The 26406-nt window shown below is 46.2% G+C and overlaps 1 protein-coding gene across 1 annotated transcript; it reads left to right on the top strand.

Annotated features, from left to right (window-relative positions):
• The first annotated feature begins 6971 nt into the window (after positions 1-6971).
• LOC119448240 (isatin hydrolase) lies at positions 6972-24933 on the top strand. Its single transcript, XM_037711654.2, has 4 exons — positions 6972-7140; positions 12769-12980; positions 18341-18605; positions 24004-24933. The coding sequence occupies exons 2-4, from the start codon at positions 12769-12771 to the stop codon at positions 24316-24318; spliced, it is 792 nt and encodes a 263-aa protein (XP_037567582.1). The 5' UTR covers positions 6972-7140; the 3' UTR covers positions 24319-24933.
• Positions 24934-26406: the final 1473 nt, after the last annotated feature.

The raw sequence follows: 26406 nt of genomic DNA, 5'->3' as shown, positions 1-26406 counted from the left end.
TGGGCAGGCCATGTAATGCGTAGGATGGATAACCGGTGTACCATTAGGGTTACAGAATGGATACCAAGAGAAGGGAAGCGCAGTCGAGGTCGGCAGAAAAACAGATGGGATGATGAAGTTAGGAAATTTGCAGGCGCAAGTTGGAATACGCTAGCGCAAGACAGGGGTAATTGGAGATCGCAGGGAGAGGTCTTCGTCCTGCAGTGGACATAAAATATAGGCTGATGATGATGATGATGAATGTTATTTCACTGAATTAGAAAACTGACTCGATGACCATTCGTTTACTCTTAACTTTAGTAAATGCTCCGTTTTCTTTTTCCCTCTGTCATATTCGGTGTCTTTTACCTTTCTGTGTCACCAGGAGCCCATCTCTCAAGTGGCGCCATTGAAGTACTTAGGAATTACTTGTGACCGTTCCTCGAATTGGCGGCCTCATGCAGACTGCATTAGCTCTAAAGGTGAACGCGCCTTGGACTTAGAAACTGGTATACGAAGAAACATCGTATTCATAATTTTTAAACTTTATGTTCGACCTGTGCTTGAGTTTAGATGCGTGCTTGTTTCAGGGCGCGCTGGTTACAAACTCAGCCGTTTGTTACTTCTTGAAAGACAAGCTCTTCACATATGCATCGGTAATTCCGCGATATAAATGTGGCAAACTCGGTGTCATACCTGAAATCCAGAACTCTCCCTCTGGAGTCAAGGTTCCAGTTACTTATGTTTAAGACTTAGAAAATATGGCACAAGGTTACCTCGGTCACAATCAGTTTTTTTTTAAATTCTAATCCAGGTTAATTCTTCTGCGTTCAATGTCCCCGTTATCGGCGACTGCAGGTTGTCTTTGTACAGTCGCCGTTGGCTACACTCAAAGCAGAAATTCAAAATATAGTTCCCAGCATTTCATTTCCTTCAAACGTGGACATCGTTTTCTACTGCAGATATCCTAAGAACGCCAAGTCTCCCCGGTCGCGTATTTCGAATGACATACTCGAAGATCACCCTAATGAATATCCGCTCTACCCTGTGGTTGTCACAGATGCAACACAATTGACGAAAGAAGCTGGAGTTGGCATTTTTTTTTTCTGCTCAGCTCGATTGCACTTTGGCCCTTCGCTTGCCTGAGTATACGCCAATATTTATAGCTGAATTCCTGATAATTGTTCTGGCCCTGAAAAAGTTGAGTCCACAGCATGTTAACGCAATCATTGTGACTGACTCCGTCTCGATTTGTACGCGTTTAGCTTCCTCTAAGAAGCCAGCTTTATTTCACCTGTTTTGTACTCATAATACCGAATAACTTGTGTCATGTTCACCTTGTGTGGGTACCTGGATATATAGGGATCTACATGAAAGAGTGTGCTGATTCTTTTGAGTCGTCATCCCTGGTAGGACGTATTTTTCATGTTATGCCGTCTTTTTCCCTGTACGCAAACGCCCGTTTCAAGCCGTTACTATCGTTTAAGTGCACTTGATCGTCCACCCTTCTACCGTTGGCCGACTTTCAGCGTTTACGTTACCCATGCCATTCGGATCAAAACCTGTCACGTCAATAAGTGACAACAGTTTAACCGGCTTCCGATGCAGAGTCCCATCCCTAAAGTTTTATTCTTATCGGTCTGGACTCTTGACTTCTAACTTTTGTTTCTATTGTAATGGAGAAGAAACCATGGATCGATAACTTCCTTCATTAAGGTTATTGCCGCCGTTTGACCTACTTGCGAAAAAATTTCCTTGAACTTCCTCTCCGTATATCTCGTGTTGTCGATGACCATTCCAAATTTATTATCAAATGGAGCTGTATAATTCGCCGCAGCCACAGGGCTATTTGCAATGCACATCATAAATTTACAAACATCGAGTCGGTTACGTTGCTAGGGGGTCTATCTCTAGCTTGGTCTACATAACTACAAGCCCAGAAAGTCGGGCAGATCGAACGACTTAAACGTACATCGACAGGAAGGCACGTACTCAGACAATTACGTTACCCAACATCAGAGTTTTCCCCACGAGAGCCCCTGTCAATCGCCCCAAACATCAAAGAAAACATTACAGTGGCCCCCATACCTCGGAATATGCACCCCGAACACCATAAAGGCAGGCGCACTGCGCGTGCAATGGCACTGCACCGAGCATACTGCAACGACCTCGACACCTTCTATACAGACGCCGCGTGCTACCCTGACAATACAGCCAAAGTGGTAGCGGTGGTCGACTGACAACTGCACGGAAGCCGAAGAATGTGCCATAGCCCTCGCCATCAGCGCTCAACCCCCAGATAAGATCATACATATTCTTACAGATTCCCAGCAAGCATGTCGAAACTACGCACAAGGAAGGATTTCACCGATCGCTCATAAAATTCTACAGAAGAAGCAAAACATTCCACTAGTTCACCTAGTCTGGACACCTGGGCATGCGTCTCTCCCTGGCAATGAGCGCGTTCATGCGGCAGCCCGAGGCCTAACCCTCCAGGCACCGGTGGAAGACCAGTCCAACCCAGACAAAGTGGAAACGATACCGCTTACATACACGCATATACTACAACACCACAGACTATCCCGTAGAATATTCCCCCCACCACACGTGAAGCTAAACCGTGCAGATGCAGCCGCTTGGCGTCAGCTCCAAACTAATACGTTCCCCAGCCTTGCTCTCCGCCACACTTTTTACCCTAGCCAGTACCCCGACAAATGTCCTTTCTGTGGTGGTCACCCAAACCTCTACCATTCTACGTGGGAATGCTCCAAACCACCCGGCTTACCTAGAATACCCAACCCCTCCCCATCCCAGTGGGAAGCCGCTCTTTCCAGCACAGCCTTCGACGACCAGCGATGCCTGATCGACCGGGCCAGCCGGATAGCAGCAGCAAATGGGGCCCTGGACTGAGGGCTCCACCCTCTGGGACTTCGTTCTTAAAACATAAAATAAAGTTTTCTACTACCACTACTACTACTGTTGAGATTTTTGTCACATGTTCTTTAATTAGTATATTTTTATTTTTATTAATTTTTTATTCAAATAAGTTTAATTTCCTGCTTTTTCAATTTTTTTGCTAATAAAAACTTATTTGCTTTTTGATTTGTGTAGAATATCCCCTTCGTGGGTGTGAGCCATGTTGAAAAGGACTCACCAGCTTATATGCGATGCACAGCATGTCATCCTCGTCCGCTACAGTATTGATTGTTTTGGACACAGAAGTACATGCGCAGATGCCACCGCTTCTCATAATTCTTGTGAAACGCAAAGCACTGCACCGACTGACCAGCGCTGCTGCGCGATAGCGCAATGGTTAGCGCCCGACACCCAAATGCGCATTGTTGCAGTGACATATGTCCAAATCCCGCTGGTGGCGGTTGTGGATAAAGTCTTCTTTGGCTGATTTTTTGTCATGTCCGCAGGGTTCGACGGGACTTGCACGGCGTGGCCTCCTTCTTCAGGACAGTTCACCCGAGGAGAAAGTAACGTCGATGTCGACAATGGTCACTGTCAGCGTAACGGAATAAACGGACGAACAAGGAATGGCAATTTTAGTGACATAACGTTTCCTGTTTTCTTCGGCTTTCTGTATCCCACTTTTCCTGGAGTTTCACTAAAATATTCTGTTGATGGTCTCTACCGGTTATATTTCAGAAAAAAAAATTACACAGTTCATTCCGTCATGAGAGTAACATTTCACGTCCCACCTGAGTGCAGTTTTTAAGGAGTAAAAAATGATAAAATGCAGCGATGTGCTTGTAGCCGATCAGAGAAGTATAGATAACCACGCTACGTAGAACATACGAGAAGTGATAAAGCACCCGGAACTACGCTATACAGATTCCAAGCGCTGACTCTACTGGTATATATGCCTATGCTCTCAGTGGCCTTGATAGCCCGGTGAGCAGCTGTATCTTTTTCGGAAATTATAGGACTAATTGGCTCGCGCATGTTACATCTGTCTGTCAGCATTTACGATTTGGGGAAGCAGCAGGTAATTAAATACTAATAGAGGTTAATGAGAAATGAACAAAACACATTTCACTCACTGCCCCTCTCACAAAATTTTAACTTCACACAATATAGGGACCAAGCTGTTAAAATCGTGAAAAACTGTCTTTCATTGCAAAGATATTTATGCAGCGTGGGTGTTCAGTGAATATGGCAAGTAACTAGCTGATGACTAGAGTCCCCACCTAGGCAGGGTTTCATGATAATTTAACGTTCGCCTATTAAATTTTAGGTGTCAGCACACTGCTCTAGACAGTTACTGCGGTCAGCAGTAATATTTTCGTCGCTTCCTTTTCCTTTATTTATGTGTTTACTTCAAATAAACAACCAATTACTACAACTACCTATTAAATTATACGCGAAGCGTATGCGTTCTTGCGAGACTGCCTCCATCCGAGCCCTGCCGTCCCGGTCTGGAATCGTTCACCTATTAAATTATACACGACGCGTTTTTGCGAGACCGCCTCCGCTGGAGCCTTTCTGCCCCGGCCTGGATTCGAATTCGTCACCTCGCGCTCATGCAGAACAGTGATCGGACTATGCTATTTCGAGGACTAGCTCCTCCAGGCTATGCTCCATTCAAATAGGAAGCGACATGAAGTATAGTGTATCCGCTGCTTCTTGTTGCGGCTGTCAAGAGTGAGAAAGATGGAAGACAATGATGGCAAGAGAAGGAAAAAAAGAGGGTTCAAATGACAGGGACCAAGTATGAAAAGAAAGCCCCGTGGCAACGTTCCGAGCACAGGAAAACGAAAGTCCTCGCCTTTGGACCTTCGACTGAGCACAAATGTTTGTGGTGTTGAAAATGTTTCATAAGAACACCAGATCCCCATGTCAAGTATTCACACCACATTGCTTATATTAAACAGATGATAGCTCATGATATAAGAATACTAATTAGAGTACGACCATATTTCAATTTGTCTGCCTTATTTAACATGTACTACGAGTTAATCCACCGTCATATTACGTATATAGTGCATCACGTCGTGGGCGAATACTTATCCCTCTCATACTTCGATCCGCTTCAATGCCTTCAAAACCAAGCCATTCCCACCCTACCATTTAGTCCACCGTTAATCAGCGCTCTTCGTTACTTCAACTACACGGGATGCTAACGGTGTGCAATTCGTTCAAATATAAACGAGGAATTCTTGTTTACAAGTCTAAAAATGGTAATGTTATGATCGGTCGGGAATTTCGCGTCGCAAGTCCGGGCAACGTTCCAGCTCGCCTGCTTTTGACGAGCTAACTGCCCCCCTCTCCGAGAAAATGTCACCACTTTGGCGCCACTTTGAAATATATCGGTGAATATGAACATGCCTTGGATGAGTACTTGTATGAATTACCGATCTCATTTTGATGTGCCGATCGATGTACGTGATCTGTTTTGTCCTGCCTTATGATCCTAAATTAAGGGTGATCCTAAAAAACGGCGTAACATTTTTTTCTTCTTTTTCTTACGTTTGGCAGAGGCAAATAATATTCGGTGCAACCTAGAAAGCGTGCTTCCTGTGACGAGTGCGGGTCGGTGTCGAATGTTAGCGCACACATCATAGTAGCACACAGCTTGTATATTATCTCATTCATGTCCACTTCTGCCAGCTCTATTTCACATAGTGTGAGTGTCAGCAATCACTGCAGAAGGGCAACGTCAAGCTTCCTGTACGCATGAAGAAGCCTAGTGTTGGATCCGCGGGCAGATAATTATGTGATGGTATTGGGATAGATAACGTGGTGGTCGGATGAGCTTAGGCCTACACAGCAGTGCACTCGAGGACAAGTGCGGGTGTAGACGTAACACAAAGGCACCAGTATGAGACGTGTTACGTGGGCTCAGTGCAGAGATGCGCGAATCCGGCCGACTCCATCATCTCGAGGAAATAGTCAAATGTAGAGCTTTGTGGGTTTGGAGAAAGCGGGTCTGTAGAGCGAATGTGGGCATTAAGATCTCCGAGAATGAACACGTTACATAAAGTAGACAGTTTCGGAACAATGTTTTCGGTTGAGCACCAGCGCAGGTTCTACAATTCGGCTCGTTGGACAGGTGTCAGTAGGTACACGCCACGAGGTATACTTCTGCCACTTCAGAGATATCTCAATACATAAGGATTCAAGGTCTTCAAATTTAAGACCTTCACGTCGCCGGAAGGGCAATGAGTTGCGTTCCGCAATCACAACGCCACCTCCGCGGAAAGACGCGCGATATTCGTGAAAAAGCGTGTACTGATCGAGCGGGGATATATCTGGCTATCATTGGAATCCTCACCATACTTACCTTATTAACTCGCTTGAATCAGTTAAGAATAGCGCGGCACGTTTTATCGCTTCAAACTGGAAGAAGCCCGTGAGACCACGCAAAATTACCGCGCGACTGGCCTCTCGAGGCACTTTGCGTGTATTCAGGGGCTTCTTTCACGCTCGGAAAAACACTTTTATGTAGCACGTATTGAGCAACAGAAAGCTGTATCGGGAGTTTTTCATGTTGCTCTACAATTTTCTCATTGACACTTTTCATGTAATTATAATATTTGAGAAGTTGAATAACTAATTAAGACTAATTATATAATTAGGCGGAATGCAAGAAATCATCTGAGTATCTCCAAGGGACGGCAAACCACGTTACCTTGGTTTTGTCCAGATACGTGGCATTTGCATATTTTAAAATCTTGGTGCATGATAGTTGGGCCACCCTGTATACCAATTGCTTGCCTGAAGCACGTATATATGTCATTGGAAGGGAAACTAGAAGGGGACATACCTGGCAATACGCAGAAAGCAGCGTCCCTCTGTCCGCATAACGAACAGAGTGTAGCCTGTTCATTTTAGTTTTATCATGTTTCTGTTATATCGATGAGCGCAAGGAATAGCAAACACGCAGGGAGAAGAAGAGTCAAGAGGCACGCATTGGTGTTTGCTCCACTGGCCTCAAAACCAGTTCGCTCCAAGGCCGACAGCGTGGCGATTGCTGGCAGGAGACATTACTTTTAAAGCCACGCAGTATACCGGAACTGCACTTGCCGAGAAAGTCGCCTTCGACAGGAATATACCAGATAACGTTGAGGGCGTGAAACTACGCACGGGGAAGCGCGGTGCGCAAAGCGAATGAAACCTCACCGATAATCGAAGATACGCCGCAGCTGAGAAAACGTAAGTGCGGTACCGATATGTGCGGATTATAGTGAGGTAAGTATGGCTTCAGGTACTCAGGTTTGCATGCACCTAAACATTTTATCGCCTACGTGTTCTGAGCATCGATCAGCTGCATGCGTTCTTATCAATGGTGGACAGTCCTCATGAAAAGCGCTTTTTGTTTTTTCAAGGATTTTTAATGTAACCGCTCGCTTGTTAGAGCTGTAACTTAGAAAAGAACGGGACCCATGTTGCTGGTTTTGTGTGCCTGCTTGTTTCTTCTGTGTTGTAAATTTTTCAAGCTGATAGTTTTAGTTCTCTATAACCGGTGCTATTGCGTGGTATTTTGCAGCGAAGAGCAAGCGAAGATTGAATGGGATGTGCCGTGTCTCGTGAACAAATTATTGGGCAGACCAACTGTAGCTTCAAGAAACATGAATGTGTCTTCATATAACACATGAGACATGACGCGCAGCTTAGCTTCGATATTCTTTTTTAGAATGAAGTCAAAGTGGTGTAAGGCAACGCACGAAAGAAAGATACCACGATGCCCATATTTTTCTGCTTATGACTGATGCTCACTTATGCGTGCGGACATTTAGAGCGGAGCTTTTTGTCTCGGATACTGGCTGCTTGTAAGCCATAATCCTGCTGTAGATTGTAATCGTAGATGTTCTCGCATATTAGACGAGAACGCAGCCTGATTTTAAGCTTCAGCGTGACTTTCGGCTCCATCATTTCTACCACACGTGTTTTCTATGACAGGGTGCGCTCTCTGCAGTGATCGAACTTCACTCAGGATCTGTCTAAAAAAGAAGAAATTTCAGCTTTCGCATTTCGGCAAAACTCAATTCGATACAAATGGCTATTCCTCCAGACATTGTCAATCGGAACTCTTGACTGTTAAGCTATGAACAGTCAACTATGACACTTTTTAGCCATCTGTAACGCAAGTTATACATGACCCACTAGCAACTGCAGTCGTAGGTAATGTCGGCGTGTGGTACACCATAGCTGTCGAATATAGTTTACATACGTTATCTCATCATCATCATCATCAGCCTATATTTTATGTCCACTGCAGGACGAAGGCCTCTCCCTGCGATCTCCAATTACCCCTGTCTTGCGCGAGCGTATTCCAACTTGCGCCTGCGAATTTCCTAACCTCATCATCCCACCTGACTTTCTGCCGTCCTCGACTGCGCTTCCCTTCTCTTGGTATCCATTCTGTAACCCTAATGGTCCACCGGTTATCCATCCTACGCATTACATGGCCAGCCCAGCTCCATTTCTTCCGCTTAATGTCAACTAGAATATCGTCTACCCCCGTTTGTTCTCTGATCCACACCGCTCTCTTCCTGTCTCTTAACGTTACTCCTAAGATTTTTCGTTCCATCGCTCTTTGTGCGGTCCTTAACTTGTTCTCGAGCTTCTTTGTTAACCTCCGAGTTTCTGCCCCATATGTTAGCACCTGGTAGAATGCAATGATTGTACACTTTTCTTTTCAACGACAGTGGTAAGCTCCCAGTCAGGATTTGGCAATGCCTGCCGTATGCACTCCAACCCAATTTTATTCTTCTGTAAATTTCTTTCTCATGATCAGGGTCCCCTGTGAGTAATTGACCTAGATAAACATATTCCTTTACAGACTCTAGAGGCTGACTGGCGATCCTGAATTCTTGTTCCCTTGCCAGGCTATTGAACATTATCTTTGTCTTCTGCATATTCATCTTCAACCCAATTCTTGCACTTTCTCGATGAAGGTCCTCAATGATTTGTTGTAATTCCTCTCCATTGTTGCTCAATAGGACAATGTCATCTGCAAACCGAAGGTTGCTGAGATATTCGCCGTCGATCCTCACTCCTAATCCTTCCCAGTCTAAGAGCTTGGATACTTCTTCTAAGCATGCAGTGAATAGCATTGGAGAGATTGTGTCTCCTTGCCTGACCCCTTTCTTGATAGGTATCTTTCTACTTTTCTTGTGGAGAACCAAGGTAGCTGTGGAATCCTTGTAGATATTTGCCAAGATATTCACGTATGCCTCCTCTACTCCTTGATTACGCAATGCCTCTATGACTGCTGGTATTTCTACTGAATCGAATGCCTTTTCATAATCTATGAAAGCCATATAGAGAGGTTGATTGTACTCCGAAGATTTCTCGATTACCTGATTGATGGCATGGATATGGTCCATCGTAGAATATCCCTTCCTGAAGCCAGCCTGTTCTCTTGGTTGACTGAAGTCAAGTGTTGTCCTGATTCTATTGGAAATTATCTTGGTGAATATTTTATACAATACTGAAAGCAAGCTAATGGATCTGTAATTCTTCAATTCTTTAACGTCTCCCTTCTTATGGATAAGTATAATGTTGGCGTTCTTCCAGCTCTCTGGTACACTTGAAGTTGTGAGGCATTGCGTATAAAGGGCCGCAAGCTTTTCAAGCATGATATCTCCTCCATCTTTGATTAAATCTACTGTTATTCCATCTTCTCCAGGCGCTTTTCCCCTGGTCATGTCTTTCAAGGCCCTTCTAACTTCATCGCTAGTTATAGAAGGAGCTTCTGTATCCGGTTCATCACTATTTCGAATGAAAGTAGCTTGGCTGCTTTGGCTACTGTACAGGTCAGTATAGAATTCTTCTGCTGCTTTTACTATGTCATCGGAATTGCTGATGATATTACCATGCTTATCTTTCAGTGCATACATCTTGCCTTGTCCTATGCCTAGTTTTCTTCTTACTGATTTCATGCTGCGTCCATATTTTACGGCTTCCTCAATTTTTCCCACGTTATAATTTCGAATATCCCTTACTTTCTTCTTGTTGATCAGTTTTGACAGTTCAGCGAATTCTATCTGATCTCTTGAGTTGGACACTTTCATGTTTTGTCGTTTCTTTATTAGGTCCTTTGTTTCTTGGGAGAGCTTCCCTACAGGTTGCTTTGGTGCCTTACCTCCCACTTCAATTGCTGCTTCTGAGATCAGCCTAGTTACGGTTTAATTCATTAGCTCTATGTTATCTTCATCTTCCTGTTCTAAAGCTGCATATTTGTTTGCGAGCACCAGCCTGAATTGGTCTGCTTTCACCCTTACTGCGTCTAGGTTGGCCTGTTTCCTTGTGACTAATTTCACTCTTTCTCTCTTCAAATTGAGAGAAATCCTAGACCTTACTAACCTATGGTCACTGCACTTTACCTTACCTAAAACTTCTACATTCTGCACTATGCTTGGATCGGCAGAGAGTATGAAATCTATTTCATTCCTTGTTTCTCCATTAGGGCTTTTCCAGGTCCACTTCCTGTTGGTGCGCTTCCTGAAGAATGTATTCATTATTCGGAGCCTATTCCTTTCCGCGAATTCCACCAACATCTCTCCTCTTGCATTCCTAGAATCGATGCCGTAGTTTCCAATTGCTTGCTCGCCAACCTGATTTTTGCCCACTTTTGCATTGAAGTCGCCCATGACTACAGTATACTGAGTTTGCACCTTTCTCATTGCTAATTCCACATCTTCATAAAACTGTTCTATCTCTTCATCATCGTGACTGGAAGTTGGGGCGTAGGCTTGTACTACCTTCATTTTGTACCTCCTATTCAGCTTTATTATGACGACAGCTACCCTCTCACTAATGCTGTAAAATTCATCAATGTTGCCCGCTATGTTGTTATGGACTAGAAATCCTACCCCGGATTCTCTCTTATCTGGAAGACCTCTGTAGCAGAGGACGTGGCCGTTAGTCAGCACTGTGTAAGCTTCACCAGTTCTTCTAACCTCACTAAGGCCAATAATATCCCAGGCAATGCCTGATAATTCCTCAAATAGTCCTGCTAAGCTAGACTCACTCGAAAGGGTGCGCGTGTTGAGCGTTGCCAGGTTCAGTTTCAGATGTTCAGATGTGTAGATAACATACGTTATCTACACATCTATAAACATCATTTGCAACTCTCGTTTCTTTCTGCGGCGGCTTCGTTCAGAAGGTCATGGAAAGAATGAAATATAGTGTAATGAGATTTCGCGGTGAACATTAGAGAAACGCGCATAACCATATCAAAGACGCAGCGATTGACTTGTTGGTCGAATTCTGTGGACGGACAATGCAGTATGGAAATGTATTTCTGGGGGCGATTATTTACCTGTAAGGGGTCCTTAAAGGAAGTGTGTGCTACTTATTCCCTGTTGAGTGCAGATGTTGATTAACCATAAATTTCTTTCTACCGCAGAACGTCTACATTTTACATCTTCAAAGTTTGAATACGAATACGGCTGCCTGAACAGGCAGTGCATAGGTCGCCCCACTCCAAAGCGAACACCTCATCAGTATTCTTTGCAGTACTACCTTAACGTTTGTTTTACTTAACGATATTTGCTTCTGGTTAAACACCCTGTATTTCCTCTCTCTCTCCCTTATGCTCAATGAGGCAGAAAAAAAAGACCAACATACCGCGTAACGCAGGTATCTGTCATTGCAAGATAGTCTGCCGGCGTGTTGCTCTGAACGCTTGAATACTAATGAAGTGTTTTGCTTAAGGATGAAAAATCTTAACCACAATGGGAACGAGACTATACGGGATTCGCGAATGTGCCGTTCAATCAGAGCGACACCTGTGCCTCTGCCTTCCAGCATGTTCTCTCGTGCTTACTGTTTCCCATCCGACATTGGCCATACAGTGCTGAGTAACACTGGTTCTCGTTCTACCACCGACCCTAAGCAACATTGGGCGATAGCAAATTAGTGGACAGCTATACGAAGTAAGGATAGTAGATTTATCAGCAGTATAAACTTGTAAACTTAGGCATACTAACTAAATGAACAAACATGTTAAGCGCGCACAAGCAAACATGAACACATCTCACTCGATGACCGCGGAAACTCGCTGTCAAAACGTTGGAGTGAGGAAGCGCGGCAGGAGCATTGAGCGGATTGCCATTCCTGCTGCGTCTCGCATGAACGCGAACTAATGGCGTTTTTCACTGGTCGATCTGGAGCAGGATTTTTTGCTCCACGGCTGCGAATCCGCATTTCACTGGTCGAGCTGGAGCGGGTTCGCGCTTTCCACTGGTCGTTTCGGATCAACTCGCTCCGCGCCGGATCGCTCTCACTTGCTCCGCTGCCGAGGCGCGGATTCGGGCGGAAATAGGACGAGAGGATACGTCACTTCCGTTCGCTGGGGGACGGTGATCTTGGTGGCCATGGAAACATGCAGAGTGGAAGTCGATATTTGTGACGTGTGTGAGCAGACTTCCTGTACGATCCAGCTCGGAGCATTTTCGCTCTCCGCTGGCAGATTAGGGTTGGTGAATTGCGAGCGCTCGCTCCAGGATTTCGGCGGCCGCTCCAGATCGACCAGTGAAAAACTCCATAAGTCGCTAAAACACTGCGCACGGCGGACTCTGTCCCCGTGGCAGATAATATTCAAGACACAGCTGCCCGGGCGGGTGCGCGCGGCCGTCGGGCAGCTGTGTCTATTTTACGGAACCTCACGGCGACGGCGACGACGACGGTGATGCCGACGGCAGAAATCCGCTTGAAGTGTTCATATAATTGCTATCGCAATAATAAAATATTGATTGATTATCGATATCAGTCATCAATGCCAAAAACAAGGCATGTTCATATCAAGTATGTATTTTTTTTTTTTTTTTGCAGATGACCAGCGCTGTCCTGCGTACCGTCGTCCTCGCCGGCCTGATGGGAGCGGTCACGCTCGGCCAACAGACCTGCGCTCCACCGTCCACGTCGTGGGCAGGCCGCCGAGTCGTAGACTTGTCCTTCAGCTACAACGACCGCACCGTCTACTGGGACGACGACGGACGCTTTCGCATCAACGCCACCGTGCAGTCGAACGATGTCGAGGACTGGTGCGTACCAGCTTTCTACTAGCTGATTTATCGGCCATCCCTGGCCATATTACTAGTAGATTATACCTTGCATTCCTTGGAAAAACCGTTTTGATGCAGCGAAGGAAAACTTTTGGCTGGCTGATTTGAGTGGCACACATTATAACGGTAATGTCGGCTACGTTCGTCGCCTTGCACTCCGTAATGTTGAACGCTGGCTGAATAGTCCCTTCTGTCGCAAACAATGATTAACTGTCTAATAATGTGCAAAGATTTTATTACCAGGAGCAACGAACTACATTGGGAAAAATTATAGGTGGTAGCATGATTGATCGACCGAGCACTTTCTAATAATGCTCGTGCTTATCGAGTAGTTAAAGCTTGATTTAATGTGCACTGGGTCATGTAACATTATTTAGTAATATAAACAAAATCACCGACTGAACGTACATGTATGAGTTGACTATTCCCTGCAGCCATTATGAGAAAAAGAAAGCTATTCCTTTATCATTGCTGATGTAACACGAACCGTCGAACATTCCATCAAACGTAGTAGTGCGTTCAGTAAGGTGGTCGTGTGTCGCAATACTCCTCAGAATAAATTGGAAAGGAGTCACATTGTGTAAGCGGAGGGTTAACTTTACACGCAACAGTGTTTTTTTTTTAATTTTTCCTGTAACGACGGGAAAGAAGTGGCGAAATATGCCGTATCGAAAGGTACGTGCAGTTAAGTTCGAAAAAAAACGGCAATAAACAAAAAAAGAAATACCACAGTAGCAAACAAAAGATGTGAAATAAACAACTGCTACCTTAAAGTAAGAAATCGCACACCATTTCTACAATTTACATTTATTGTTAGTCTGCAAAAGAAACGCCTTGGCTACGCATCAGTGCAACTTCACTATTTCTCGAGCTCCAGTGTATGCTAGGGAGAGGCTGATTCTGTAAAGAATTAGCCACTCACAAAATGGAACCACACACATTGTAACAATTGCTACAACGATTAGTGTGAGGTTGCATTTTTTAAAAGGATGGTACGCTTCTTGTTCCTAATCCTGAGCACAGATGTGTTGAACGTCACGCATTGTGAGAATTTTCCGCGTGCTGGCAGGCTGCGTAGGACTAATGTGAGTTTTTAAATGATAACCTGGAAGGCTGCGTTGAAGTGAACTGCGGAGCCTAAGGCACGGATTTATGGTCATAAAGAGTAATAAAATGACCTCCTCTAACTGAGGAGAGATTAAGCGCCCTTTTCCTATGTCGAAATGTAGGAGTGCTATTTTAGCGGCACTCGTGTATTCGGCAAGGTGAATATTTGATGCGCCGCGTTTAGATAGGGAGGAAATGCGAGAAGCTCGTGTACTTCGATTTAGGCAATTATTAAAGAACTCCAGGTGGTCAAAACTAATCGGGAGTCGCCAACTACGCCGTGCCTCATAATCACATCGTGGCTTTGGAACGTGAAATCCATGAATTTAATTACTTTTAAAGATCAAATTGCAATCCAGCGACATTGTTTTGAGGCCATCGCCGTGATACATGGTACCATAATTTGCACAATGCATTATCTGCTGAAGTCACGTACGCATTGGGAGATATAACCACGACATCGTATAGACTAGCTTATTGAAGCCAGTCTATAGTGTCAGGTGCTTTGAAGGGCTAGGTTAAGGTTTTTTTTTTTTTTACGTGTTTTTACATGGCGCGTCTCTGCTCGCCTCCCTCCGAAGCAGCTTTGGGTGCCGAAGAACGGTGCTCCATGGACGAAAGAAAGCAAAGAACGAAACCAGCAAATAAAAAATAAAATAAAAAAGAAACACTGAGCACAGGAAAACCGCCGTAAAACTACCGCAAAAGACAAAGCGGTAACCCCTGCCGACAAAACAATAAAAATGCAACTGCTCGTAAAAATACCTAAAAACTCACAACTTAAAAAAATTTGAAAAGAAAAAAGTCATAGGCCTGCGCGGCACACGAAGCAGTCAAAGCGTAAGCTGGAGGAGCGGCTCTATATAGTAGCTTCATATACTGCAGCACGCACTACACGGCCTTGGCGGCGAAGTCTCTGCGACGTTTTCACGAGAACGACCTCAACTGTACCCCCGGCGTCGATGGCGAGCCCCGGCTTCTGCTGCTCTCTGCACAGCCATTTGCTGAGCTCGACGTTGACTGGTTGCAGCCGCGCGCGTAGCACTACGATTGACTTCTTCATTAGCGGTTCGTACCTTGTGAGGAGGCGTGATAACGTGTGCCGAAGAGTAAACACAGGTATCGAGAGTATACGCTGCTGCGCACGTGTCACATTTCTTGACCCGTGGCACGATACGATGCTGTTGATGATGATGATGATGATTTATTGGCATCCCACTTGAAACGGTTAGGTGACAAAGAGTTACCTAGCCTGCTTGAATTAACCTATAGTATGCTATACGGATTCTTCATTCCAGCAGTTCCGTATGCATTTCCTTAATCTCCTTTTTCTTCCTGAACACTTCTCTATCTACCTGTGCAACCGCTACATGGCGTGCCACCTGGTACAATAATAAGCAACTGCAATGCAAAGTTTGCACGTATCGACGCAACACGGCGCGCATGTCGCATCGCGTGACTCCTCACGCACTATAGAGGACGCATGTACATGGGATGTTTCTGCAGCTGCTGGAAAGCGCTGACGTAGCGCAGTGGTAGATTACCTGACTCACGCGCAGAATGCCCGGGTTTGATCCCGGCCGGAACTGTGTGTTTTTTTCTCATTCCTGGCTATAGCTGCGACGCACACCTGCGGCAGCCGACATCACCAACCGAAGCGGCTATTGGAATGAGCTTATCAATAACAGCTTACGCTATATATAACAGCTCAGTGCCTATCTCCGAAAACCGCAAGCTGGCCCCACGTTGGGCGCCAAATGTGGGCTCAGGGCTTCTGAGTCAGACAGCCAGCTGACGCTCCCTAAGACGGACACCAGGCTTACAAACCGAGAACACAACCTTTACCGCGTCGTGTCTATATAGGCTTCAACCGCAGCGGCGGCCGGGCGCCACTGGCGCTTGCTGCGGAGTGCCGTAATGATAGGAGCGCACGCCACAGTGCATACAAACACCGCTCCACGGAGATAATGATGATGCCGACAAAGATGTTGTTTATTATAGGTTAGCTCGAAGGTCTACTATCTGCATTAGGAAGGTGCGGGTGACGAATAAAGCTTTTCATTAAAAGATGGTTAAACACAAATTATTTTTCAGTGAACTGGCAGTAAAATTTGACTGCGAGTTATATGTCAAGTGCGCTTACCACATTATAGCATTAGATTGCGTGGGTTTAAAAATATTTACGTGGCCATTATTTTTGTCCCGACATCTCCAGTGTAGTGCACGTGAGGAAAGCAAGCAATACGTGATATGTGAGCTTAATATACAAAAAAAAAATATGCCGATAACATTTCGCACCAGCTGAACCACAAGCAAGGAAACGACAGTAAAATAGAATAAAATAAGTGCAAGCGAACAAACGGGCGAGAAACAGGTGACAGAACTTCCAGTATTCAGTGAATTGTCCTCCAGAGCCATCTTCTTGGAACACGCAGGAAAGATAAAGAAGCTCCGAGCCTGCTCGGAAAACAACCCTTTCGACGTGGCTGCTTATGTCTTGCTTCTCCGAAGACACCTTCGCGGCGTACTAAACATAGCTGGCACGCAGTGGTGTCCCCGTAGTAATCGCAGCCGCGAAGAAAGGCTAACTTTAGCCACCTGCCTGTCGAGTAAGTCTCGACACGAAACATCTGAACTGGAGAATAGCGGCGAAACTGTTGTGACGTTTCAACTCAGGGTAAAAGTTCGACTAAGAAATAAATGAACAATAAACGAGCTCATGTGATTATAGGTCGTTAAAACTAGCAAGATATGCTCTATACCGTCTCGCCGGGCATGCGTCTGTGGAAACAGGAATATTCGATTGCTGACATGACATTGTCGGCTCCTCACTTTTTTTTACGTTAAATGACTGTGCTGGACCGCGAAACCTCCGAAAATTTACTCGAAAGCGTCAGAGTAGCCTAAATAATTTACTATATTAACTTGTTTCCCCAATAAACTTCGGGTTTGCTTTCCTTGAGTTGTATGAGTGGTGGCTTCATGACACAGATGGAGGTCACGTAGCAACATAGCAGACGACCGAAGAGCGAGCCACGCACGCCTAAAGACAGCAGTACCGTCATTATTTGTTTCTTTTTTTTTGCATGACAACCTTTCTGGATGCCCTCGACAAGTATAAACATTTAACTGCGCAACTATCGCGGGAAGCGACAAGGACAACATAAAAACTAACAGGACTGTTACATAGCGCATGAAACATCTGGTCACCAACTGCGGCACATCAAATTTGATTAGCAGGTTAGGCAGTTTGTTTAAATGTGTGCCGCAGGTGTGATTTAGGACGCATGTGCGGAGTAAACGAGAATGAAGGAAGAAAGCCCACCAACATGAACTTCGCATAGTTACCAATTTGGTAATCTAATGTATGTTCACCGTTGCGTCGTTATTTGTACTGCGGTAATTATCTTGGTAGTTTTGCTTCAGGAAAACTGGTAGAGCGTGTTACCAGAAAACACCGACTGCGTGTATATTAAAGTCAGTCAAGTCACAAGCCCGAAACAATTGTTGCTGTAAAGATGCTTGTTGACGCTTCCAGATGTGGAACAATTGAACTAGAAAATAAACGTCGTAACAAAATAGTATACTGTAATTGAAGTTGCGTACGTGCACCAGAGATTCGAAAACACCAGACACATACCAAATCACTAATAAAGACGAAATGGCAATATAAAGAAGAGCTATATACAGTGTGTAGACGGGGCAAAACAACATTCGCACAATAGCCAGAAAACACTATAGTGAGGTTTATGGGTATAAAATAATTGATTTTTGTGTTCTCTGAAAGGATTGGAGCTTTAGTAAGTTCAGATCAAGGGGTATTCAGTTTTGAAAGAACCCTGTACAGGTGTAAACAAATCTAGTGGGGTCTTTTACTGACACCTAATGGTCGAAAACTGCAACCTATTTTCTATGTTTTGCGCTGTCACAGGGTGTCTGAGTGCCAGTTCGGTGGTATGCACTCCACTTATTAGGCGTATCTACAAGTTTGATGCAGGATTATGCAGGCCGCTGGTGGCCGTGATGGCGCTACTTACATTCCTGTTACTTGTTCTAGATTGTGTGCAGTGTTCGTTTTTTTTTCTTTTTCATTTAATATTTGCGTCTTGTTTTCTCCTTCTAGTTTTTTTTTTATTTCCCGAGCAGTGCTTGAGACTTTTTGGAAAGTTGGTCCCAAGGAGACATTCCTTCTCTGTTTGTCCCCACTTAATAAATTAACAAATATGTCGCAGGGTATTGATTGACGAAATCTCGACACCCACGCACGGGGGCACCCACATGGACGCACCGCGGCACTTCAACAAGCTCGGCTGGTCCGCCTCCGAGATACCGCTCGACCGACTCCTCATGGTGCCCATCGCGCTCATCGACGTTCAGCAGGAAGCGGCGCGCAACGCCAGCTACCTCATGCCCACCGCCGAGGTCCTTCGGTGGGAGGCGCAGAACGGCCCACTGCCGCCCAACTGCCTGCTTCTCATCCGCTCCGGATGGTCCAAAGTGCGTACACGCAGCGCTTCTCGTGCTTGATCTGTACTCTTCTGCGTGTCTCGTATTGCAAAAAAATGTGGTTGATCCCTCTTATATAGGAATCGGTATAGAACACGAAAGTGAAACGTGTCTTCACAGAAGTAGTGTAATGTTTATTGCACATTGATAAATAATGTCTATTGGTGTTTTGTGGCTAAAGCGCCCTTAGGCGTTGATGCACCCACGCTGACGCCTGGTGGCACGTCTCCTCCATCACGACTACCAACGTCGATGACCATGAGCAACCGTCGTGCATATGGAAGCTGCACTACGCTGCACACGCTAGCACAACGCGAAAGACGAAGCACGTAACTGACACACTAATACAACGCGCAAGACAAAGCACGTAACTGAATCGTCACCGAGTCAAATCAGCGCGTACAGCGCGTTGTAATTGCAGCCTCCGCGATCAACTTCAGAAACATTTTCAGAGCTAATTGCGGAGGCCACGCTCCGCTGTGCTGAGTACGGTGAACGCCACCTAGGTGGCGTTGGTAGTGCTTCTTGATGCCAGCGTCCCTTCGAATGCTGGCATCGAGGCGTCGTAGTGCTGAGACCACCGAAGCGTTCACTGTCGGTGCGCGTTAGTGTCATAATGCAGTACTTCTCTTTTCTGCTCGTAGGCGGCGGCACCGCCCCGAGCAAGAGCGCGGGTACACGGAGGAGTGTTAGATATATAAGGCGCGTCTGTGTAGCTCTCTGCAAATGCGTTTGTGGCGCAATGGGTTAAACGCTCGGCGATCTAACGTCGCGGACCGAGAGGTCGTGGGTTCGATTTCCAAATTTTGCATGTTTGTGGAACTTTTTCTTCTGGTTTCTTTCTTTGTATTATGTTCGTGTATGTTCGTGTGACGTATTTCCGTGACGGAAATACGTCAGTGAAGTCTTGGTGGACCCCAGCATAAAACACTTTCGTGTTAAAAATGCGAGTGAGAGAGAGAGACAAAAGCAAAGGAAAGGCGGAGAGGTTAACCAGAGGACATCTCCGGTTAGGCTATACTGTACTAGGGAAGGGGGAAACGAGCATCAAAGAATGAAAGAAATTGAGTATTTATGAAATTTCTGACAACGTGAAAAGGAAATAACAATTTCTTTTCGGGGAACTTTGTAAACATTGCAAAACGATCAGTTCAGATTCTGAGATGCCACACGGTTATAAAGATACCATGTTGCGCACGCACATTATAGCGTTTCTGCTGGGAGGCCGTGTCCGTATACCACGCAGTGGCGCATACGCTGGTCTAAGCGGAACGGTCACTAAACGACAAGCTAAATCTGTCTAATGCTTTCTTTTGGGTGCTAACAAACGTCGACGTTCTTGCATCGGTCTCGTACCGCGCACTGTCAATGTGCGACGCCGCTGACACCACTGCCGGCGTTCCTTCATCGCGCCAGCGTTGTGAGACGCCTGGTCTCTTGCAGGGCACTGTTCCTGCCGCGCAGCAGAAGTGGCCTCGCAGGCTGCCTTGTCGCCTATGCGTATTGTTAGAACACCGTGTTTGGTGTTCGAGCGCAACGCCAAGTCTCGCTATCGCTTTCAATGCTTTGCCTTTGGCCGGAACTACTAACCTTTTTTCAGGTATTCATTGATTTTGTTAATCCTACCTTGACAGTCATTACAGGAAGGGAACTACAGAAAACCGAGATATAGAAACATTGCATTCTCAAGCACACATTCTCAAAAGTTAATTAGACGTCCAGTCATCACGCTCTTATATGCAGCTGAAATAGGTGTCAAGTGCACGTCGATATCATCTCTCAGCCTTTTTCATTCCCTCGGAAATTCTCGTTAGCTTTAACAATTACCACCCGCTGACCTTCAAAGCTGTATTGCTTTTTTATTGCGATAGCAATTATATGGACACTCAAAAGCAGATTTCTGCCGTCGGCGTCGCCGTCGCCGTGAGGTTCCGTATGACGTCAATGGAGATGAAATCGTCGCCGCGCGCCGAACGCTGTATGTGCGAGTGAAAGGGCGCGAGGGGCGCGCGCTTTCACGGGGAGTGAACGCACGGCCGAGAACAAACGCGCGTTCTGCGCCGTGCTCGCTTAAGGGCTGCAGAAGTAAGCGTCTCTTCCCTCCTTTACAATCACCATATATGTAGAGCAAACGCGCCTTCTTCCGAAGCGCGAGAGGCCGTGGGGGAGGGGGAGGGGGGGAAGGGGAGGGAAGGGAGGCGACGTTTAGCTGCGGCACCAAGTGCCTATTTATATCAGAGGCTCCGGCAACAGTCACCAACGCCGCACGCATTTTGAGCGAACGCGAGCAAAACGCCGACGGCGTCGACAATAGTTCTGCGTGTTGCCGGTGCTGCTGCATGTCAAAGTTTATACAGCTGATAAAGCTAATATCATTACTCCGTATAGCTCTCTACAAATTTGCTATCGCAATTGATGCTTCGCCTTTCAGGTGAAACTGCGACAACTTTTTTAGACAGGGAGGCCGTATAGGGCTGCCTGCCTGTTTGAAGGACTCTGCCTTTTCCTAACACACTGTGCGGACGTAACCTGCGTTGTTGCATGCTGTGTCTCATGTTACGGGTTTGTGGCGCCGAGATAGATTTCGAACGTTCGCACGCATTTGGGCGTGTTTAATGTGCGGCAAATGGCCAGGTGCAAGAAAAAACTAACTTTGGATGCCCTGCACTCTACTTGGCACAAAACAACCTTGCACCGACGGGATTGAATGATGATGTCTGGTATGGAAGTTCATATCATCAAGTGAAAACAACGCTATCTTCATATGGCTTTTCTTAATGCACGTCATCTTCTGTGAGAAATTGTGACGATGTTTTTGCATATTTTGTGAACGTAGTAAAGAAACCGACAATAGAGTACTTTCTTTTTCAAAATCGTTTTTATTTTCTGAGCCCGCCATTTTTTTTCTGGACATTGGTAAATTACAGAAATTTCTAGTTATTCCTTCTTTACCTTTCTGCTAGTGATAAGCTTTATCTTTCTTCGCCAAACTGCAAAAATCATTGTGTTAATTTAAAAAGAAAACTGCTTTATGCATAGTATTAAACCAGTTCATAAACTGGTACGCACTCCGCAGCTATATCAGGTACCACAGAGCGCCCAAAATACGTGTTCAGCGTCTGCATTACAGACAACTTAAACTGGTTCATTCGTGCACTTTGGGACCTTTGATAGAAAATAATTGCTTATCTAACTTGTATTTTATAAGCTAAAATGAAGTTACGCACTCGAGTTCTATTATTTTGCATTTTCCGCACTCTCCTTATCACCAAAATGAAGGGAAAACAGAAAGAAAAAACCACATCATCTCACCCTAAGGGCAACCATGGCGGGATGCGAAAGCATCGAGGGGGGTGCGCATCGAGTTTCCGTTTCGTTTCACTTGGCAACACAACCCAATGAAAGTTAGAGTGAGAGAATGTATTGAGAAGAGAGGAGACGTTTGTACGGGGTTGTTGCGTCTTTATTTAGAGATCGTACGTGATTCCTAGCGTCGGTGCGCGCGGTATCTTGAAGACGATGGCTTTGTGGTCGGTGAAGTGTAGCGTCCATAGGTCTTGCTGCAGAGGGTCGAGTTTGAAATTTGCGAAGAGGAGGGCTATGCACGTTCCCCTGATGGTGGTGGGTTGCTTGTGATCTTGGGAAATGCATCGCAAAGAGTATACGTCCTTCATGTGCTGCACCAGCCAATCGGTTGTCAGTATGTCTACGTTGAAGTCCCCTGCGAGTATGAAGGGCGCGTGTCTGTAGGTCTTGGTGTACTCTACCATGCTCCTTGCGCGGTAAAGTTCGACGCTTTCTCTTAAGATGTTGGGTTTGAGATACAGCCTCATGATGACGATGTTGTTGTCACCGTGGAAGGATAGTCGGACGGCCGAGTGCTCTCCGTTGTGCCTTTGAGTGGTGACCGGTAGGTCTAGGTCCTTTGCGTTTGCGGTGAGAGTGCGTTTCACGCATACGGCGACACCACCGACTTGCCGTTGTGCCTCCTCGGTACACACGATCACGTGGTAGCCGTTGATGGTCAGCCGTGCGGCGTTCCACGTTTCCGTGAGGCAGAGCACGTCCGCGAAGTTCGGGGTCCGCTTGCCGACGCTGACGTTTACGTTCGGCTTCCCGAGCCTTCCTCTGCTTCGCAGCGGTGGCGCTGTCGCTGCAACTAGCGCCGACGGTGACGTTGTTCATGGCGTTTCGCACATCGTTGCACAGAAAGAGAATGACGGAAGCACAGCGAACGCGTGCTTTATATGCGCCGCGACACTTGCGCCGCCTACCGGCGTACCCTTAGAGAAAGAGGGAGAGAGTGAGTTATATGCAATGATTTGCTGCGCCGCACCTGTGGCGTAGAGAGGGAGATGGGAGGAGGAGAGCGCACACCTGCGTAGGAGAGGAGAATGAGGGAGAGTTGCGCATGCGCAGTATGGGTACGGACGCCGCAGAACGGACACTGCCCGAGCATAAGATGCTCTCGCATCTAAAAAATTAGGGGCAGCTTCACACTAAGTGATGCGAAGACTGAGCAAACAGCGAAGCTGGTGGCCCTTCCCTAGCTTTAACTACCTATTCTAGCCACTGTACTTTAACTTTGCTTTCCTTTGCTTAACTTGGTTTGGCTTGGCTGGTTGTTAGCCAAACTTAGCCGACCCCGAGTACCCGGACGATACTCGGGGTCGGCGCGCAGTCTACTAAAGGCCACTTTATAGTCCGACGTAGTGTTCACGTGCGAGCGCGCTCGGCACGGGGACGCCACGCCAGCGAAAGCGCAGCACTCTATAGTTCGGCGCGAGGCATGGACGACGCGTCCGGCGTTCGTCGGCGTGCCCCGGCTGCAGCCGGCGTCTAGATGCGACATGCTGCCTTTCGCGCCGGCCTCGTCACCCAGAATGGACCACATCCGCGTCTCGTCGAGCAAGATGGGCTGATGGATACTGGTGGCGGCACGTGCAGCGAGTTCGCGGTTTCATATAAAATACGCATGCGTCTAGGTAGCGCGGCGCGGCGCACACGTTGGACTATAGAGGGGTCACTTTTCGCGCCTTCCATAATCACGGCTATCCACCAGCCCATGTTGCTCGACGAGACGCCGATGCGGTCCATTCTGGGTGACGAGGCCGGCGCGAAATGTAGCACGTGGCATCTCGACGCCGGCTGCAGCCGGGGCACGCCGACGAACGCCGGATACGTCGGCCGCGCCTCGTGCTGTGGCGAAGACAACCTGGGAGAGGGTGGTAAGCTCACCGAGCGATGACGTCACGTGCGTCGCCTAGCAACGTGCGCTGACGTGATCGCCTGGTGCAGTTTTTTGTTCGCACTACGCGGCCTAACCAAGAGCTTAAACAGCTCCGCTGTTAAAATCCCAAAGACCATGTTTGCGACCTGTACTTCGCAGTACTACAACAACCGGAACGCTTTCTACGGCCTGGACCAGTACGGCCTGCGCCATTTCCCTGCCATCGAACCGGCAGCCGTGGAGTTCCTCACCCGGCAGCGCAGCGTGGCGGGCGTCGGCATCGAGACGGCTTCGGTGGACTTCTATGGCGTGACGCGGTCGCACCACTTGCTGGCGGCCGCTAACGTGTACATCCTGGAGAACCTGGCCGACTTGAGCCTCGTGCCTCCGGTCGGCGCCCACGCCATTGTGATGCCGATGAAGATCGACGGCGGCGGTGGCGCGCCCACACGAGTCGTTGCGCTGCTGCCTTGAAATGACGAGCGAACGTTTCTTTCCACAACGTGTTTTGCATGGTACATCTGAAAAATTCATGCAGTATATATAGTGTAAATCAAACGAGTTACGCTCGTTGTTCAAATGGTGTCACTCCGTTCATAACAACTTAAGCTCCGAAAATGTGTGCATATTCAAATTACTGTGGTATCTGCCTAATAATTGACCTCTCAAATTATCTTAGCTCATTCTTCCCAGGGACTTGGAAGCAGTACTTAGGGTGGTGCGTTCCTCAATATGGGCTCAGATAACTATGTTCCCAAGTGACTATCCCAAGTCCTGTTCCAGTCCTGATGTGGACGGCAAAGAAGAGTTTCGAGGAGGCGACATGGAAGTCTACAACGACGCAGGCTAACCTGCTGTCTGCTGATACAGCAAGTGCTATACTATGAAGAGCAGCAGGATGGTGCGGAGTCAAGGAAGCACGGCTAATAAGACTTACGATTGTGTGGAAGGCCTGTATGCGTGGCCGGTGTGTGAAACCATAACGGCGAGCACTAATTAGGCTGAAGAGGAAAGCGCATGCTTAGAAAAAAAAAACGTGTGGGAGTTATGAGAATGAACAGGGATTTCTTACGTTGTATGAAATGACGCATATTAAATAACGCCATAGCTTGAAATAAAAAGTGAGCAAAATAAGAAAAAATTAGCTTTCATTGGTTTTCTGAAAAAGTATTCAGTCGCACTTACTTCACTGATTGCATTGGAGTCACAAATTTGATGCCAAGGGTGAACCATCTCTAGGCGGGTTCGTGTTCTAATATGCTTGCTGGTGCAGCGAAGAAGCTGTCTTATATAACACGAAACAGCTTTGCTTGCTGGAACGATTTGGAACACACGTTACGTAAGCGTTGCAAGGAATCAGTAGCATGGCCATGTCAGAAAATTTTTAGAACTCTTCTGTTTAACACTGGCCACGGGCTACATGCTTCAAATTGAAATAGTCACGAAAGTGCACTGCTTTCATTATTTAGTTAACTGATTAGCGCAAAGAGCTGACGTGTATCTTCACGAACACCACTGGGATTCAGGTGAAACTTATGCAACTGTGCTGCTGTCTTGAATACCTTAATTTTAGAAATTTTAGGAACCATCACATGTAACACATTATCACAAATACATATTACCCGTTTAACGGCTAAGCTTCGTTTAATTAACTTGCGACGCATGCGAAATGCCATCATCATGACACTGAGAACCCACGGCATCGGCGGCGTGCTCGAGAGCATGTATTTCAGATTCAGTTGTGCAATTACAAAAGCGATTCCGCTGCATGAAACACTCTTCCACGACAACGCTGCATCCTGTTTGACTTTATCTATGATGTTTGCACTTCGTATTCGCGCTGTGAGTCAGTTACCTCAATTATTTAAAATGCACACGGTTAGAAGTAAGTTTTTCTTTGTTTGTATATACCGGGTGTTCAAAATTAGGATTTCCGGAATTTTTAAAAATCGCCTGTGGCAGGCAGCATCATTCTTATCGTTGAGCCGGGTTATTCGAAGAGGCAGACATTAGTAGCACGAGAAATCGAAACACATATTCACCTAATTAACAAAAATTGACTAATGAATTTCGTAGTTAATTACTTTACGACACATATTGCAATTTACGAATTGTAGCCGGTGAGTTTGCAAGATGCATCCACTTGAAATGAATTGCAGGATCACACCAGTTTCGAGATATTATTTCCCCGAAGTGTGGGACGGAATACACGTGCGTTCCAGTTACTTTTGTGCTTCAATGTATAAAACAGCATTTTGGTCAAAAAGTAAGTGGAACCACAGTGCATTTTTACGGTAAGTTCTATGGCGCATATCTCCAAACTGGTGTCATTCTGGAAATTCATGCCAAGTGGATACGCTTCGCAAGCTCACCGGCTACAATTTGTAAATTGCAATATGTGTCCTAAAGTAATTATTTAGGAAGTTAATTAGTGATTTTTTGTTAATTAGTTGAATATGTGTTTCGATTTCGCGTCCTACTGATGTCCGCCTCATCGAATAACCAAGCTCAATGATAAGAATAAGGCTACCTGCCACAGGCGATTTCTAAAAATTCCGTACA

The sequence above is a fragment of the Dermacentor silvarum genome, chromosome 4 (assembly GCF_013339745.2).
Source record: "Dermacentor silvarum isolate Dsil-2018 chromosome 4, BIME_Dsil_1.4, whole genome shotgun sequence".
NCBI lineage: Eukaryota > Metazoa > Arthropoda > Arachnida > Ixodida > Ixodidae > Dermacentor > Dermacentor silvarum.
This window is presented reverse-complemented; position numbering and strand designations above follow the sequence as displayed.